Source organism: Thunnus maccoyii, chromosome 18 (genome assembly GCF_910596095.1).
Source record: "Thunnus maccoyii chromosome 18, fThuMac1.1, whole genome shotgun sequence".
Taxonomy (NCBI): Eukaryota; Metazoa; Chordata; class Actinopteri; order Scombriformes; family Scombridae; genus Thunnus; species Thunnus maccoyii.
This window is the reverse complement of record NC_056550.1, coordinates 28,954,682-28,969,899: the sequence shown is the minus strand read 5'-3', so window position 1 is coordinate 28,969,899 and position 15,218 is coordinate 28,954,682. Positions and strand designations below refer to the sequence as shown.

At 39.5% G+C, this 15,218-nt stretch overlaps 1 protein-coding gene across 1 annotated transcript in view; it reads right to left on the bottom strand.

The window, feature by feature from the left end:
* The window catches only part of stx1b (syntaxin 1B), a 59,779-nt gene that overhangs the window by 8,605 nt on the left and 35,956 nt on the right, over positions 1–15,218 (bottom strand). The window contains exons 3-5 of the mRNA XM_042393381.1: positions 14,866–14,965; positions 4,893–4,967; positions 252–325 (exon numbers count right to left, since the gene is read on the bottom strand). Coding sequence (XP_042249315.1) covers positions 252–325; positions 4,893–4,967; positions 14,866–14,965 — 249 coding nt within the window. The remainder of the gene's footprint in view (positions 1–251; positions 326–4,892; positions 4,968–14,865; positions 14,966–15,218) is intronic.

Sequence of the window (15,218 nt, the reverse complement as noted above, 5' to 3'; positions counted from 1 at the left end):
TTAGCTGAGTTGTATGTCATCATGTTGTGTTGTGATAATAGATTTAAAGGTTGAGTTTCTTCTCCTGTAGCGGCTTTAAAATAAAAACTTTGGTCATGACTGAACATTTAAATGTTCATATTTTTACTGCAACGTGATATAAAATAAAAAAATGAAACCTTCATGTAGTTGTTAACGAGCAAATATCGTGCAGTAAGATCCAACAAACAGGATCAGAGTCACACAGACAGGAACACCTGGACCGGACTCACCTGTGTCTTGCGGATCCTGAGGTCCGCTGATGATCTGTTGAGACCTTCTTCCTGCTCGATGCTCTGCTCGATTGCTGCAGGAAGACACACAAACACACACAAACACACACAAACACACACACACACACAAACACACACAAACACACACAAACACACACACAAACACACACAAACACACACACAAACACGATCAGTCACATAGAGTCACAGTAAAACATCTGATGTTCATCCACAGAGTGATTATTTAATCTCAGATTGTTTTATTTTAATTCTCTTTTTTAGGAGCATGAAGAAAATTGAAATCATCCGGTAAAAAAACAACCTTAATCTTGAATCGTAGCTTTGCTTTCACCTCCCTCCTCTGCTTTCTGTCTCAGTGTTTAACCTGCCTGCCGCCCACCTGCGTCTCCGAGGAAACGACAGATGAAGGTGAAACACAACATCTCATCATCGCCCGGCTGAAGCTTTAATACTTTATTATTCAACCGGGGGAGATGCAGGTTAATAATGTGAGCGGAGATTCTCGTCTCAGGACCCCTAAAGATCAGCGAGATCACTGCGCTGCTTCAGGAAGACGAGAGTCAGCAGGAAGGACGAAGACGACGCTTTATGAAGTAACAGGAACAACTTCCAGATGAGTTCTGTATTGTTTTTAAGTTGATGTCAGTTCAAGCAAACAAAAAAAAAAGGTCCCTGAACGCCTCCTAAAGGTGCAAACCTTACAACAGTCTCCTGTTTGCTGGAGAGTGAGTAACAGCTCCAACATGAACAGACTCGGACTCTATGGATGAAGGAATAAATCTCCATCAGCAGCCCAGCGAGAGATTTAAAATTCTACTTCCAACCAATCAAAACTCTAAATTAGACTGAATGACTCCCTTTATAATAACGCTGCGTCCGTCTGAACTCTGACACGTCTGTCGGTACGACTGTGACCTCCTGACCTTTTCTGTAGCGTCGCCATCAGGACAAACTCAGACGGCGGTTATTTGGTCCGACGGCCTCAGACCGAGACGACGAGCGTCTCTGGAAGCTCGTTAAGAAAAGTGTGATATAAATAAAGATTATTAATAAAGTCGACGCTCGGCAGGTGACGTCCTGTGAGGTCAAAGTGAAGAAACTGCTGCTGCTAATGAACTCATCAGCTGGAACTGTGTGTGTGTGTGTGTGTGTGTGTGTGTGTTGGGTTTGGGTGCCATGGTAACGGGCTGCAGGTCTGTCCTGGTGCGTCACGTGACTCCATGATGTCGGCTTGTCTCCAGTGAGTGATGACATGAACTGAAACGCTTATATAATGTTTTCCACTGTGTATATGTGTGTGTGTGTGTGTGTGTGTGTGTGTGTGTGTGTGTGTTTCCTGGCTCGTGGCCCAGCTGCTCTCTGCTGGATCCACGATGACTCAGCAAAAATCACACAGCAGTGATGGTGTGTGTGTGTGTGTGTGACAGTGAGATGAAAACTGGGTGAGTAAGCAACAGATTGCGAGTCCTCATGTGTGTGTGTGTGTGTGTGTGTGTTTGTGTGTGTGTGTGTGTTTGTGTGTGTTTGTGTGTGTGTGTGTGTGTGTGTGTGTGTGTGTGTGTGTCTTTAGCTTTAGCTCCAAAAAAACAAACTGATATTTGTTTGTTCTTACATAAAAATCTGTTTGTGAGACCAAGAAGAAGCAACATGCAGCGTCCTGTGTGATACATTTTAAAGGACGCATATTTCCAGCCTCTATATTTATATTCTGGAGCTCTGCTGGAATATCTTTACATGATTTACGCTTAAAAACTCCTTATTTATCTTCTACTGGTCCTTTATGCCACCTGCTTCAGATGTTATCGTTCCATTAAATGGCTGTTATCAGTTGTCACTGGGACCAGTAGATTTGAGGTATTACGGCTGTAATCTGCTCAGCAGGCCGTTATCGTCTGTTGGTAAACTGAAGGTCACCTTTGAGTGACAGACGCCATCTAGCGGCCGTAGTAATTACAACGCCGGGAAGTGACGTGGTTCAGATGACATCGATATAAGCTCACTTCCTTATGTGGAGGATACGGGATGGATGGATGGACAGTTAGAGGAGCGACTGTCGGAGACACGTCTCGTTTCAACCGGACATTTTTACCACATTTTACTGCGACTGATGGTTTAAACTGTAACGTGGTGACGATGATGTTTCTCTAACCAGACCTGAACCACAGCGCTGTCACACCGTAACACATAATGGTTTTGTAAAGGAGTAGTATGTTACAGTTGATCTCCCACCAGTATCTGCCACGTGTGAAGTGATACCAGTCATTTAATGGGCTGTTAACATCTTCTACTGGTCCTTTATGCAGCCCCTCAGTTCAGCCTCTGTCTGAAACAGGCCTGTCTCTTTAAGGCCCCGCCTCCTGATGAGCCCACTCTGTTCTGATTGGTCAGCTTTCAGGAAGCTTCCTCCGGCTCCGGAGGCTACGTAAACAAACTATAGTAGCAGGATTTCACTTCTTTTTCTCCTTCTTTACTCCAAATGTCAACTTCTCAAATCCATCCGTACATGTTGGAGCCGAATCACATCTTTTATTTCAAAGTGAATCTCTCAGTTTTTTCTTTCTGCTGCATTTTATCAGCTCAGAGTGAAATTTGACTTTAGTGCAGTGTCGGAGCTAGAACAAATATCCAAGGGGGGCAAGAGGCTTACGGGGGGGGATAGATCAATACAATGATAGATCACTTAGCTGTAAATAAAAGCTTGGACAAGCACGTTAATAATAACACATAACGAGGTCACAGCAAATGAATGTTGAATAAAAAGAACATTTTAGATATTTTAGATAGCGGCCAGTATGACCAGGATAACAAGTGAATGTTAACGTCAGCCTGCGTTGGCCTAAATAACATTAAATATCAGATGCATGAGAACAGCTGGAGGTCCTTCCATTCGTCTCTCAGCTTCCTCCTCAGGTTCATAAAATGTAAAAACATACAGAGTTAGGCCACAGTGTCGTCAGTCTAAATATTTACAATTAATTTTAGATTTTCAGTCATTTATAACGGATTTCAGTCGTCGCTACAATTACACTGATGGGAGAAAACACATACTTTTATACAAGTGAGGGGGCACTGCGCCCTGGTGCCCCCCTCGTGAAGCCGACTCTGCTTTAGTGTGAAAATGTTTTTACTAATCTGACAGATGGAAAAATGCTGACAGCAACACGTCGGCCTGTTTGAACCAATCAGATGTGGCGCTGTAACGTCGGCTGCAGGTCGTCGGACGTGTTTTAACATCACGTTTGTTCACATTGAGACAAACAGTCTCCATTGAAGTCGTGTGAATCAGCTGTTAGCAGTGTAACTGTCATACTGAAGAATCTCTGCAGTTACCGGCAGATTGTAAACGATGACATCATCAAAGAGGAAACCGTGTCACTGGGTGGTAAAGAGTTAATACAGAGATATTGATTATAGATACTTTAAATGAATGATCAGTACGTCTTCTTATCTCCACAGATTAAACTCGGACGTGGTGAAAACCACTTTTTTAAGAATGTTAACGCGCCGTCGGTACTGTGGGCGGAGCCTGTCTGCCCCCCCCCCCACCACCACCCCACCACCCCTACAGTAGACACACTGCAGCTTGCGTGTGAGTGTGTGTGTGAGTGTGTGTGTGTGTGTGTGCGAGAGGACAATAACAGTCGTGCCTCGTGGGGATTCCAATTATAGCTTTATCTCCACCATCACCACTATTCTCAGACTGCATATGTACAGTGTGTGTGTGTGTGTGTGTGTGTGTGTGTGTGTTCACCCTTTCACACACGTGTATTAACATAATGTGTGTATGTACATGTGTCTGCAGGCCTGTTAGCGTGTGTGTGTGTGTGTGTGTGTGTGTGTGTGTGTGTAGTCCAACCTCTGGCTGTTCACATTAAAGCAGTGATGTCCTTGAACCCTCAGCATGAACCACCGCTGCTGCACGACTGTGTGTGTGTGTGCGTGACGCTGTCGCAGCGATTACAGCTTGATAAATCACCGGGACTGTTTTTCTGAATATTTTTCTTGTTCTGAAGGTCGACGTGCGTTCTCGTCCCGTCACAGGAATACCGTAAATCCTCTAATAAAAGTCAGATCAAAAATAAACACCCTGAGGGAGGCGGAGTCACCTGCGCCGTGATGTCAAGCTCACCGCCGGCGGCGGCGCTGTAGTGACGAGGACGGAGCGGCTACGTTACCCTCAGAGAGACGGGAGTGAAACGATTGTTTTTACCTACAATTTTGAAATTTTACATTATTACATCATAATTAAAGTATGAATTATTGCTGGCTGATCAATAGTTGTATTTATTTAAAGGTTGGTTTGCATTGTCTTTGTACAATGCAGGATTAACGCTACACACATATTTACAAATATAAAAATATTTTAATTAGAATAAAAAAAATCAATTTGGTAATAAAATAGAACAAGCTACATAGATTTCTGTGAAGAAAACAACCACATTTTATTGTTATTTTTAAAGTTTATATCTTTTTCTATCTATTTATTTTTCAGTTTTTCCTCTTTTAACTGTCCAGACAGGTGTGAACAGTGAGTTGGATAAAATGTGGATCTATTAGACGTTCAGTCGTACTGTTGAAGATGAATCGTCAGTGAGACGCGTTCAGGTGCGTCGATGTTACCTTTTAATTTTGAGCGAACTTTATTGGCTGTCTTCTTGATGTCAGCTGTGAGGTCCTCCAGCTCCTGCTTGGTCTCTGGAAAAAAAAAGGGGAAAAATAAAACGAGTCAGTTAACAAGCTGGAAAAAACGTTTACCGTAAGTTCTCTAATAGAGGCCTTTATTTGAGGACAGGCTTCTATTAGAGACATCTCCACTTCCTGATGTGCGTTTCTCCATCAGTGCAACGAGATTCATGTCAGACCCTGAAACGCTTCCTCCGAAATGATCAAAGTCGTTTAATTGATACTTTTCTGATCCTGACGGTGTGAAGAGTCGATGCAGTAAAATACAGAATAATTCACATTATTAGTCACTATAGTACAAATAAAAATAAACAATCAGGTAAAAGTTTGGATTATTTTCATTATCAATTAATCTATCGATTATTTCCTCCATTAATCATAAAATATCAATTACAGTTCGTCAGAGACAAAATACAAAATATATTCAGTTTGCTGTAATTTATCACAAATAAAAGCTTCAAATCATCACATTTTAGAAGTTGAAACCAGCAAATTTTCAGTATTTCTGATTAAAAAATGACTAAAACAATTATCAGATAATCAAAAAAGCTGCTGATTAATTTCCTGTTGATCAACTAAATGTTGCAGCTCATTAAAATAACAATATAACTACATCAAGCTCATAATACTGATGTACTTTTACTGTAGTAGGATTTTTCATGCAGGACTTTTACTTATAATAGAGTATTTTTACTTGCTGTATTAGTATTTTTACTGCAGTAAAGCAACTGTTTATTTCCTAATATTCAACAATCATAGATGGAAACCAACATTCACGTTTTCTTTTGACCATTTTCTGGTAATTCAGATAAATTTTAGCAACATTTTGCTGCATAAAAACCTAAAGGAGACGACGATGACTGGACTTTAATATGAAAATGAAATAAAAGCAGAGGAATGAGGACGATGTGGTGATTATAAATGAAGAAGAGAAGCGATGTGAGGTGCGTGTTTGATGATGATGGTGTGTGTGTGCAGGAACAAGTAACATCACATCATGTCAGCCATGTTGGAGGAGGAGGGGTGAGTGTGCTGCTGCAGTAGTGCAGCTCAGATTTACGAGCGCTGCAGTGCCATTCAGACGCTGCAATCAGCCTTTCTACCTCTGACTCACCCTGCTCTCTCCGTCTGACCGCCTCCTTCATCCTCTCTTCCCCTCACAGCACGCTCTGTTAGCATGCCATGCTAAAGCTCAGTCATGATACCACAACGAAAATAACAAAAATAGATTTTATTCCAGGGAACATGAGTTAGTTGAGTTTTTTGTTTTAGTATTTTTTTTAAATTTATATATATTTTTTTGAAATTCTTGGTATTTTTGTCCCTTCATGTCACCATTATTGAAGGGATTTAAGAAAGTGTAGTTAAATACGACACAGTTTACTGGTCCTGGTTATATGATGTCTTCCGTGGCCTGATGATGTCATAGTGATGTCATCAGCAGTGGTGGAGGAAGTATAAGTACAAATACAGCAATGTAAAAATACTCCATTACAAGTAAAAGTCCTGCATGAAAAATCCTCCTACAGTAAAAGTACATAAGTATTATGAGCTTGATGTAGTTAAAGTATTGCAGTAAAAGTACATAAGTATTATGAGCTTGATGTAGTTAAAGTATTGCAGTAAAAGTACATAAGTATTATGAGCTTGATGTAGTTAAAGTATTGCAGTAAAAGTACATAAGTATTATGAGCTTGATGTAGTTAAAGTATTGCAGTAAAAGTACATAAGTATTATGAGCTTGATGTAGTTAAAGTATTGCAGTAAAAGTACATAAGTATTATGAGCTTGATGTAGTTAAAGTATTGCAGTAAAAGTACATAAGTATTATGAGCTTGATGTAGTTAAAGTATTGCAGTAAAAGTAGTGGTTTGGTCCCTCTGACTGATATATTATTATATATGACATCATTAGATTATTAATAGTGAAGCATCAGTGTTAGAGCAGCATGTTACTGTTGTAGCTGCTGGAGGTGGAGCTAGTTTACACTACTTTATATACAGTTAGCTAGTTTAGTCCAGTGGTTCCCAACCTAGGGGTCGGGCCCCTCCAAAGGGTCAGCAGATAAATCTGAGGGGTGGTGAGATGATTAATGGGAGAGGAAAGAAGAAAAAACAAAGTTCTGATACACAAATCTGTTTTCAGTTTTTGGACTTTTTCTCTAATCTTTGATTTTTGCTGAAATATTGGATCATTTGAACATTTATTGAAATGAAAGCATGTGAGAAGTTTAGAGGGAAAAATCACTATTTGGTGGAGCTGTTAACAACTCATAGACATGTGAAATGTGACCCCGACTACACACTGCTTTTTGTAAGACGTCAAAAGACAAAAAGGTTGGAAACCACTGGTTTCATCTTTAACAATGTGTTGTATTTTAAAAGCTTGTTATATTATCCATTGTGTCAAATCTTCATCTGAAAAGTAACTAAAGCTGTCAAATAAATGTAGTGGAGTAGAAAGTACAATATTTCCCTCTGAAATGTAGAAAGTAGCATCACATGGAAATACTCAAGTAAAGTACAAGAACCTCAAAACTGTACTTTAATGCAGTACTTGAGTAAATGTACTGAGTTACTTTCCAGCACTGGTCATCATGTATGGAGAAAACTAATTTATAACAGAAAGTTTGTGTTACAGACTGGAGGTTTGGAGTCGACAGATTTGAAAGACACTATTCAGGTGCATACTGGGAAATGTAGGATCCAGTGTTTTTGACCCAAACTACAGTCTAAAAATCAGAATCCCTCCATCTCTGCTTCATAGATGATCTTTGTGAGTCCTTCCTTCTTCCTTTTTTATTTTTATTTGACTAAACAAGTAGCAGTGGTAGCTAGCATGTTCTCCCTCTTTGCTAAAATGAATCCACAGTGTTGTTTCCACCAGCCCCGCCCAGCTAATTTGCATATTGATCACAATCACAATGTGGGCATAACTGAGATAATGAGAACACAGTGTAACAGTGTAAATGTAAAGACTCGGATGTCTTTATCAGATACTGATCACATGATGACACCAGGTGGAGACGAAAGCCTCAGACTCTGTTCAGGTTGTTGATGTTCATCACAGCCAGACCTGATGATTTGATTGGTGGAACGCCTCCGTTAACCAATTAGCATTAATAAGCTGATAATGAACGATGCAATTCCACCTGATATCAACACACACACACACACACACACACACACACACACACTCTCTCTCTCTCTCTCTGCTTAATGTGGGACTGACAGTGAGGCAGATTTAGTATTTGTGAGAGATTTATGAGTATTTTAAGTTTTGTAATTTCTAATTTTTTAAATTTTTTAATACCAATGTTATTTTCCTAATGCTAACATTACTTTTTATGCTGCTGACGTTACATTTTTATTGCTAACATTACTTCTTTTTAATACTGATGTAACGTTTCTAATGATAACATTAGTTTTTAAATGCTAACATTACTTTTTTCAGTGCTAATGTTACTTTTTTAATGCTAACATTACTTCTTTAACGCTAACTTTCCTTTGTTTGCTAACATTACTTTTTATAGTGCTAACATTAGTTTTTTAATGCTAACACTAAGTTTAGTAATGCTAACATTACTGTTTTGATGCTAACATTACTTCTTTAATGCTAACTTTCCTTTTTTGCTAACATTCCTTTTTTTTAATGCTAACATTCCTTTTTTTTAATGCTAACATAACTTTTTAATGGTAACATTACTTTTTAAAATGCTAATATTGTTTCTTTAATGCTACCTTTCCTTTTAACGCTAACATAACTTTTCTTCAATGCTAACATAACCTTTTAACGCTAACATTCCATCTTTAATGCTAACTTTCCTATATTTTGCTAACATTCCTTTTTTAATGCTAACATAACTTTTTTTTTTTTTTTAAATGCTAATGTAGCTTGGAGCTGCTAGCCTCAGCAGAGACGAGGAGCAGACTGCAGTATTTGTGTATTTTGTTTTATGTCTGTGAAGCACTTAAACTGGTAAACTTGTTTTTGAAAAGTGCAATATAAATAAAGTTTATTATTATTATTATTACTGGTGACCTCACTTCTTTCACTCCAGCATTTTGTCTATTTTTCCTCTTCCTGATGAAAATGGAAATCTTGTTTATTGACTTGTGTGAAACCATTGAAAGGTTTGGCTGCTGACATGATGAACAGCCGATGAGATAAAGAGTCAGAGAGAAATGAAATGAGGCCATGGATGTATAAAGAGAAGAGAAGAAGAAGTTCTCTTTATACATCCATGAATGAAGCGAGGATGAAGAGGAGAGTCTTCATGAATGGCTGTGGTTTGGAAGCAGAGCTACAGCTCTCACTACAACTCCCATCATGCATTATTCAGGCAGGAATACTGGGATGCATTTTGTATGACGGTCGGAGAGCGAGTCGACCCAGAACTGAGGAGAAGAAGAAGAAGAAGAAGAAGAAGAAGAAGAAGAGACAGCTTTTCAGCAGGAGGAGGAAGAAGAGTCTGAATGTCGACTCAGATCCTCATGAAGAGACGTTTTTACACAGAAAGATTTGTTGCTTTTTTATCATAGTTTCATCTCACATTTTTAATTTAATCTCCTCTGAATTTCATTATTTTTCTCTTTAAATCTGATTTAATCTCGACTGATTTCTTTTAATCTGATGTCATTTCATGTTAATGTTTCATCACATTCTTTGTGTCTTTGAACATTTTAGCTTTCATTTTAGTTTTTCATGATCATATTTTGTATTTTGAAACTGTTTTTATGTGCGTGTGAATGAATCATTCGTATTTCCAACCTGCCTCAGATGTTGTTCTGAGGGATGATTAACATATTTTATTTACACATTCAGAAACAGACAGACGTCACTCACATGTCCTCAGTGGTTAACCTCCTCGTTAACTGAGCTTCATGCAGATTAAATACGTCAACCAGACGAGGACGGACTTCAGTTTCAGCATGCAACAGAAAAACACCACGACAAAGGAGGGAGAAGAGGTGAAAGAAAAGAGAGAGGAAGGAAGGAAGCGAAGGGGCGAGAGGAATAAAGACAAAGATAAAAGGAAAACAAAAAGAAAAAATAAACATCATATGTCATGCAACAGAACAGAAAACATCATGCAGGAACGTCAAATCAAATCCTGACATCATGCAGAACAAACAGAAAACTGTCTGACAATAAAATCAAATGACAGACGACAACAGAGAAACTCCTCGGGTCTCAGATTCCAGTCTGAAGGATTATGATGTGGTGACACCTGACAAAAAAATACCATAAAAATAATCTTAAACCAAAACAGCGCAGAGAAAAACGTCCAAATGTGACGACTGTGGTGTCAAACTAATGTGATGTTATGAGGAGCGTTTTTTCATCTTTAAGAGGATTTATGGACATTTCATCCATGATGGACGTCAGAGATATTGTCGGAAAGTCTAAATCATACATCAGTGTGATGTTTGTTGTTGATTTGATCATCAGGCCGATATCGTGTAGTCTGACCCGACATTAGCGCCACTTCATGCCGATCCGATGAACTGCAGCTCATTTACATTTCTAGTCTCAGTAAATACCACGTTAAATTAAAAAAACTGCGGTAATGCAAAATTTTGGCCCTGATGGTAAATTGTGAAAGATTTGATAAATATTCCCAGAACTTCTACTTTACTTTTTAAAATGCTGACATTACTTTTTTAAGCTAACATTACTTTTTCAAGCTAACATTACTTCCATGCTAATGTTACTTTTCTAATGCTAATGTTACTTTTTAAAAGCTAACATTATTTTTAAAATGCTAATGTTACTTTTAAATGCTAATGTTAGTTACTGTTCATGCTCATGTTGTCTGAATGTAAACAGAACTTTTGTTTGTCAGTCCAGTGAATCCTGTGTGTTTAGAACAGTCGACTATTTCCTAATTAATGATGCTGTAATGTTTATGTTATGTAATCTTGGTTTCAGTTCACTGTCATACGCTCTCAAATCAACTCACAGATAAATATTCATTTGACAACAATAAAAGTTAATTTAAGACTGCAGCGAGTTTTCACATACAATGAAACTGTGGAGGATAAAAACACAATAAGGCTAAAAGCTTATTTCCATTGTGCTTCTCTCACATGAAATAACAAAAGTCCTCAGTCTGCTGCTTCAGAGATCCTGGACTCTGTGTTGCTAATTTAACTCTTTAATGTAAAAGGAAAAACATTTATAAACTACTTGAGACTATAATGAAACACGTGTCTGCGCTGGTTTTAGAGTTTTATTGGTGTTTTGCGGTCTGTGAATCCTTCCTGCCGGAGCTTCAGTGACACTGAAGAAGGCTGCTGCTGACACATAATGTCACTAACGTACGAGTGGTTGTCACTGAATGAAATGTGGAATCTTCATTTAGTGCCAAGTATAGTGCAGTCTTAAAGGTCATTCATCACTACAGTCAAAACGATTTAGACACAACAGCCAACTGATTAAATAGATATAAATAAATAGCAAAGTTGAACCATTTAACCTCATTTCAGCTTAACTTGGTACAAAATTACACAACAGAATATTTAAGTAAACTCTAATTCATCAATTAAATATAATTATCGTAATATACGTATGTTTTGGTGAGTGAAGGTTAAAAAATTCTGCAAATTACCACGAAAGCTGAAATATGGCTGCAGATAAACATGTAAAAACACAGGTCTGCTCCTTTAAAGTGACCGTAAAGTGAGTTTTAAAGGCTTTAAACTTTTTGCAGCGTGGTGTTCCTGTCAGCTCAGACTCGGCTTCGGGCTTCAGCGGTGACATTGAGTCATTATTGCTGAGTCACGGTGTGTCGGGTCACACTCTCAAACTGGAGACTTTTTCACTGATCTGTCAGGAGGCTGCGACTGAAGAGACCGATGATGATGGACGTTTGCCAGCGGGCTCATCAGTGAGCCGTTAACAGGATTAGATTTCACTCCGAGGTTCAGGGTCGTGTTACTGGCAGAATATTCAACACTTTTATCTTTATTTATAGTCTGAAAGTGTCTCAGATCGGCGCACACGTCTCTACAATCACAGATCTGCATGTAATCTGGACGGTTCACCAACATCTGGCGTTACCATGGAGATTCTACCTTCAGGGTTGGATGTAAACAAATGTAAATATACAATAAAAGCAGGTTTGATCCCCACAAACACTGTAAGACAATAGTGACAAAAACAGATGTTACTTTGAGTGTTGTTGCAGTTTTGGAACCATTTTGATCATTTTTACTTTCTTTTTGTTTCTATAAACCACCAGCTGTTGTCATGTGTTCTCCAGATAAGCTGATAAGAGTTAGGGCCCTATTTTAAGGCCAGGTGCACGGTTCAAAGGGGTTGTCCTTAGTCTCCTAATTAATCATGGGTGTGTTTTCAGTGTAACATGCAATAAACCAATCAGAGTGTCATCTCCCATTCCCTTTAGGAGCCAGGTGTGCTTACACCTTGGCGGATTGCTATTATGACGGCGCATTTGCCAAGTAGTACGAAGGAAGCTTCTCTGCGGTGGAAACGGATCCATAACGAGCACACTGCTGCTCCTGGACCCGCCCGTGGCCGCAGACCACCAGTTTAAGGTCCTGTTCATTCATTTGTTAATTAGTTTTGTTTGGTTTCTTTAAAATCGTTTTGTTCAGTCATGGAGTATCAGGTCAAATCAGCAGGGTTTTAATTGCTGAAAGTATATAAACCTGATCACTGTACTCTCAAAAATGTTGAAGAATATTTGTTAAATATTGTTCAAGAATGAAATCATTAACTTTAATCATGTAAAGAATCATTAACACAGTTATCTGCTAGAAGCTGTGCAGATTTATTTCCTTCGTTAGTTGAATCATGTATTAATGTAGCAGGAAAGTCGATCTGTGTTTGATCCGTCTGATTAAATACCAACGATTTGCAGCAGGCGTGAGATCAAGTTAAAGGAGCTGTGTGTAGTTTTTTTTGTCCTCTAGTGGTGCTGTGGAGACTGCAGGCTGGACGTAAACAATACAGGAACCAAACTTTTAACAAAAATGTGTTTTGCAAATGTTTTATGAGGAAGGAAATGCGTCCAACACATTTCTTAGACGTCAGTGATCAACGTTCACATCGAGGTTTTACACTGGTAACACGGAAGAAAAGCAGCACTGCAGGGAAAGTAAATTCATAAAAACATCAGCGCAGACTGAAGACTGCAGCAGGAAACTGATGCTGCGTCTCAAATCGCTTCACTTCTGTACTCACACTGAACATTTTGAGTGCGTAGGTGCGTTCACACTGAGAATTATGGGAAATGTACTGTGAGAACACTCAAAACGGTCAAAAAGTTGAGTGTGGAACTATGGACACTTCTCGCCCTCAATGGTCGCCATCTTGGCTACGTAGCGGAAGGGGAGGGACCACTTTTCAAACTGGAAGTGACGGCCGAGGACGTTGTAACTACAGTGAACATCACCATATTATATAAATGTGAGTTATACATGTGTTTTTTTAGCACTAAGCACCACTAAACTGTTGTCAGATATAAACTGTCAGTATGTTTTTGGGTTAATTTAGCAGTCTGTAATGATTTGGTTGCGCGAATGCTAACGCTAGCTAATGCTAATTTGCGATCGTCATTTCCAGTAAGTGCACAGCGGCTGTGTTTGATTGGAGACGACACTACGCCAGTGATATATAGTGCACACAGTGTACTACATGAAAGTGTACTAACAGAAGTATTTGGTTTGAGACGCTAGCTAACGTCTGAACGTTAGCATCTTCTGTTCTCTCGGTGTGATCTGACTGAAGCAGACAGTTATAGTTATTAACGTTATTTATCATCTGTTTACTAAAACAATCTCGTTAAAGGAGTTTAAAGGTTTGATCAGAAATCTTCCTCTGATGTTTCAGAACTCATCCAATCACTGATGTTGTTGTTGAGTGACATCATCGACACATTTAACTCAGATTTCCTGACATACGGGATGAAAACACGCTGCAGGTCCGAGTTTCTGCTCTTCATCCAGGATTCTGTCACTTTTGGTTTTGGTTTTTTTCTCTGCATCACCCTGGTTAGACCAGTTCTGCTCCCAGTGTCTTCCCCAGTTTATCTGCTCCCAGTCTGCTGGTGTGTTGTGTCACTTGTTGTCTGTTTACTTTAGTTCCTGTTTTATTTTGAAATATTTTCCCCTTGTGTCTAGTTTGCGATCACCCTGTCTATTTATAGTCCAGTTTTCAGTTTGGTCTTCGTCAAGTCGTCTGCTGTTTGTACTGCGTTTGTTCCCATAGTTACCGTCAGTGTTCCCGTGTCTCAGTGTCTCAGTGTCTCAGTGTCTCAGTGTCTCCTGTGACTTTTGAGTTCATTCATTAAATATTCTGCATCCTGCCTGCTGTCTCTTGCATTTGGATGCACCTGCTCCACAACAGTTCAACAGCAGTAAAAACACTTTTCTTTGTGCTTCGTTCCTTTTCCAGACGTGGGCGACACACATCGTTTCCAGTGAGATGATGAGTCCTTGACAAAGTCTTCAGGATGAAGGTTAGTTAGCGACTGTGGAAGCAACTAGTGATGGAAATCTCTCAAGACTATATATACTTATACTCGGGGTGTGCCCGAATACAAGTACGTTATTCGGCAAAGCACAAATAGTGAGGTATTTATACGAATATTTGTTTCATACAAATATTTCAAAAATTATTTGTTTTCAGGAAGAAAAATAAACGATGTCAAACACCAGCGTGCAAGTCGGTTACATCACTATCTCAGTGTCTCTCCTCTGCTCCGCTGTGACGTCTTTCCACTTATATTCAAATACAAATACTGGACTCTCTGCACATCCCTAACTTATACTATATATATATGTGTGTGTGTGTGTGTGCGTGTGTGCGTGTGCGTGTGTCTGTGTGCGTGTGCGTGTGCGTGTGTGCGTGTGTGCATGTGTGTGTGTGTGTGTGTGAGTCTTACTTTCGTCAGGGTTGGGTGCGGCCAGGATGGCGCTGTGCTGCTTCTTGACCTGCTCCACATCCTCCGACAGCTTTTCTATACAGCCTCTGATCTCCTCAACCTGGAACACACACACACACACACAGGAAACGCATCACAGTGATGTCATCACAGGAAACACACAGCAGAGTATCTGAGTGCTGATTTCAAACAAACACAAGGTGACGGATGAAGCTTCTCCCCTCAGGTGGAGATCAGCAGATCTCTGTCGGTCGATAACCGTCGGCTGGCGGCTTCAAGGTCACCGTTCTCCCACAACACACACACAACACACACACAACACACACACAACACACACTCAACACACACTCAAC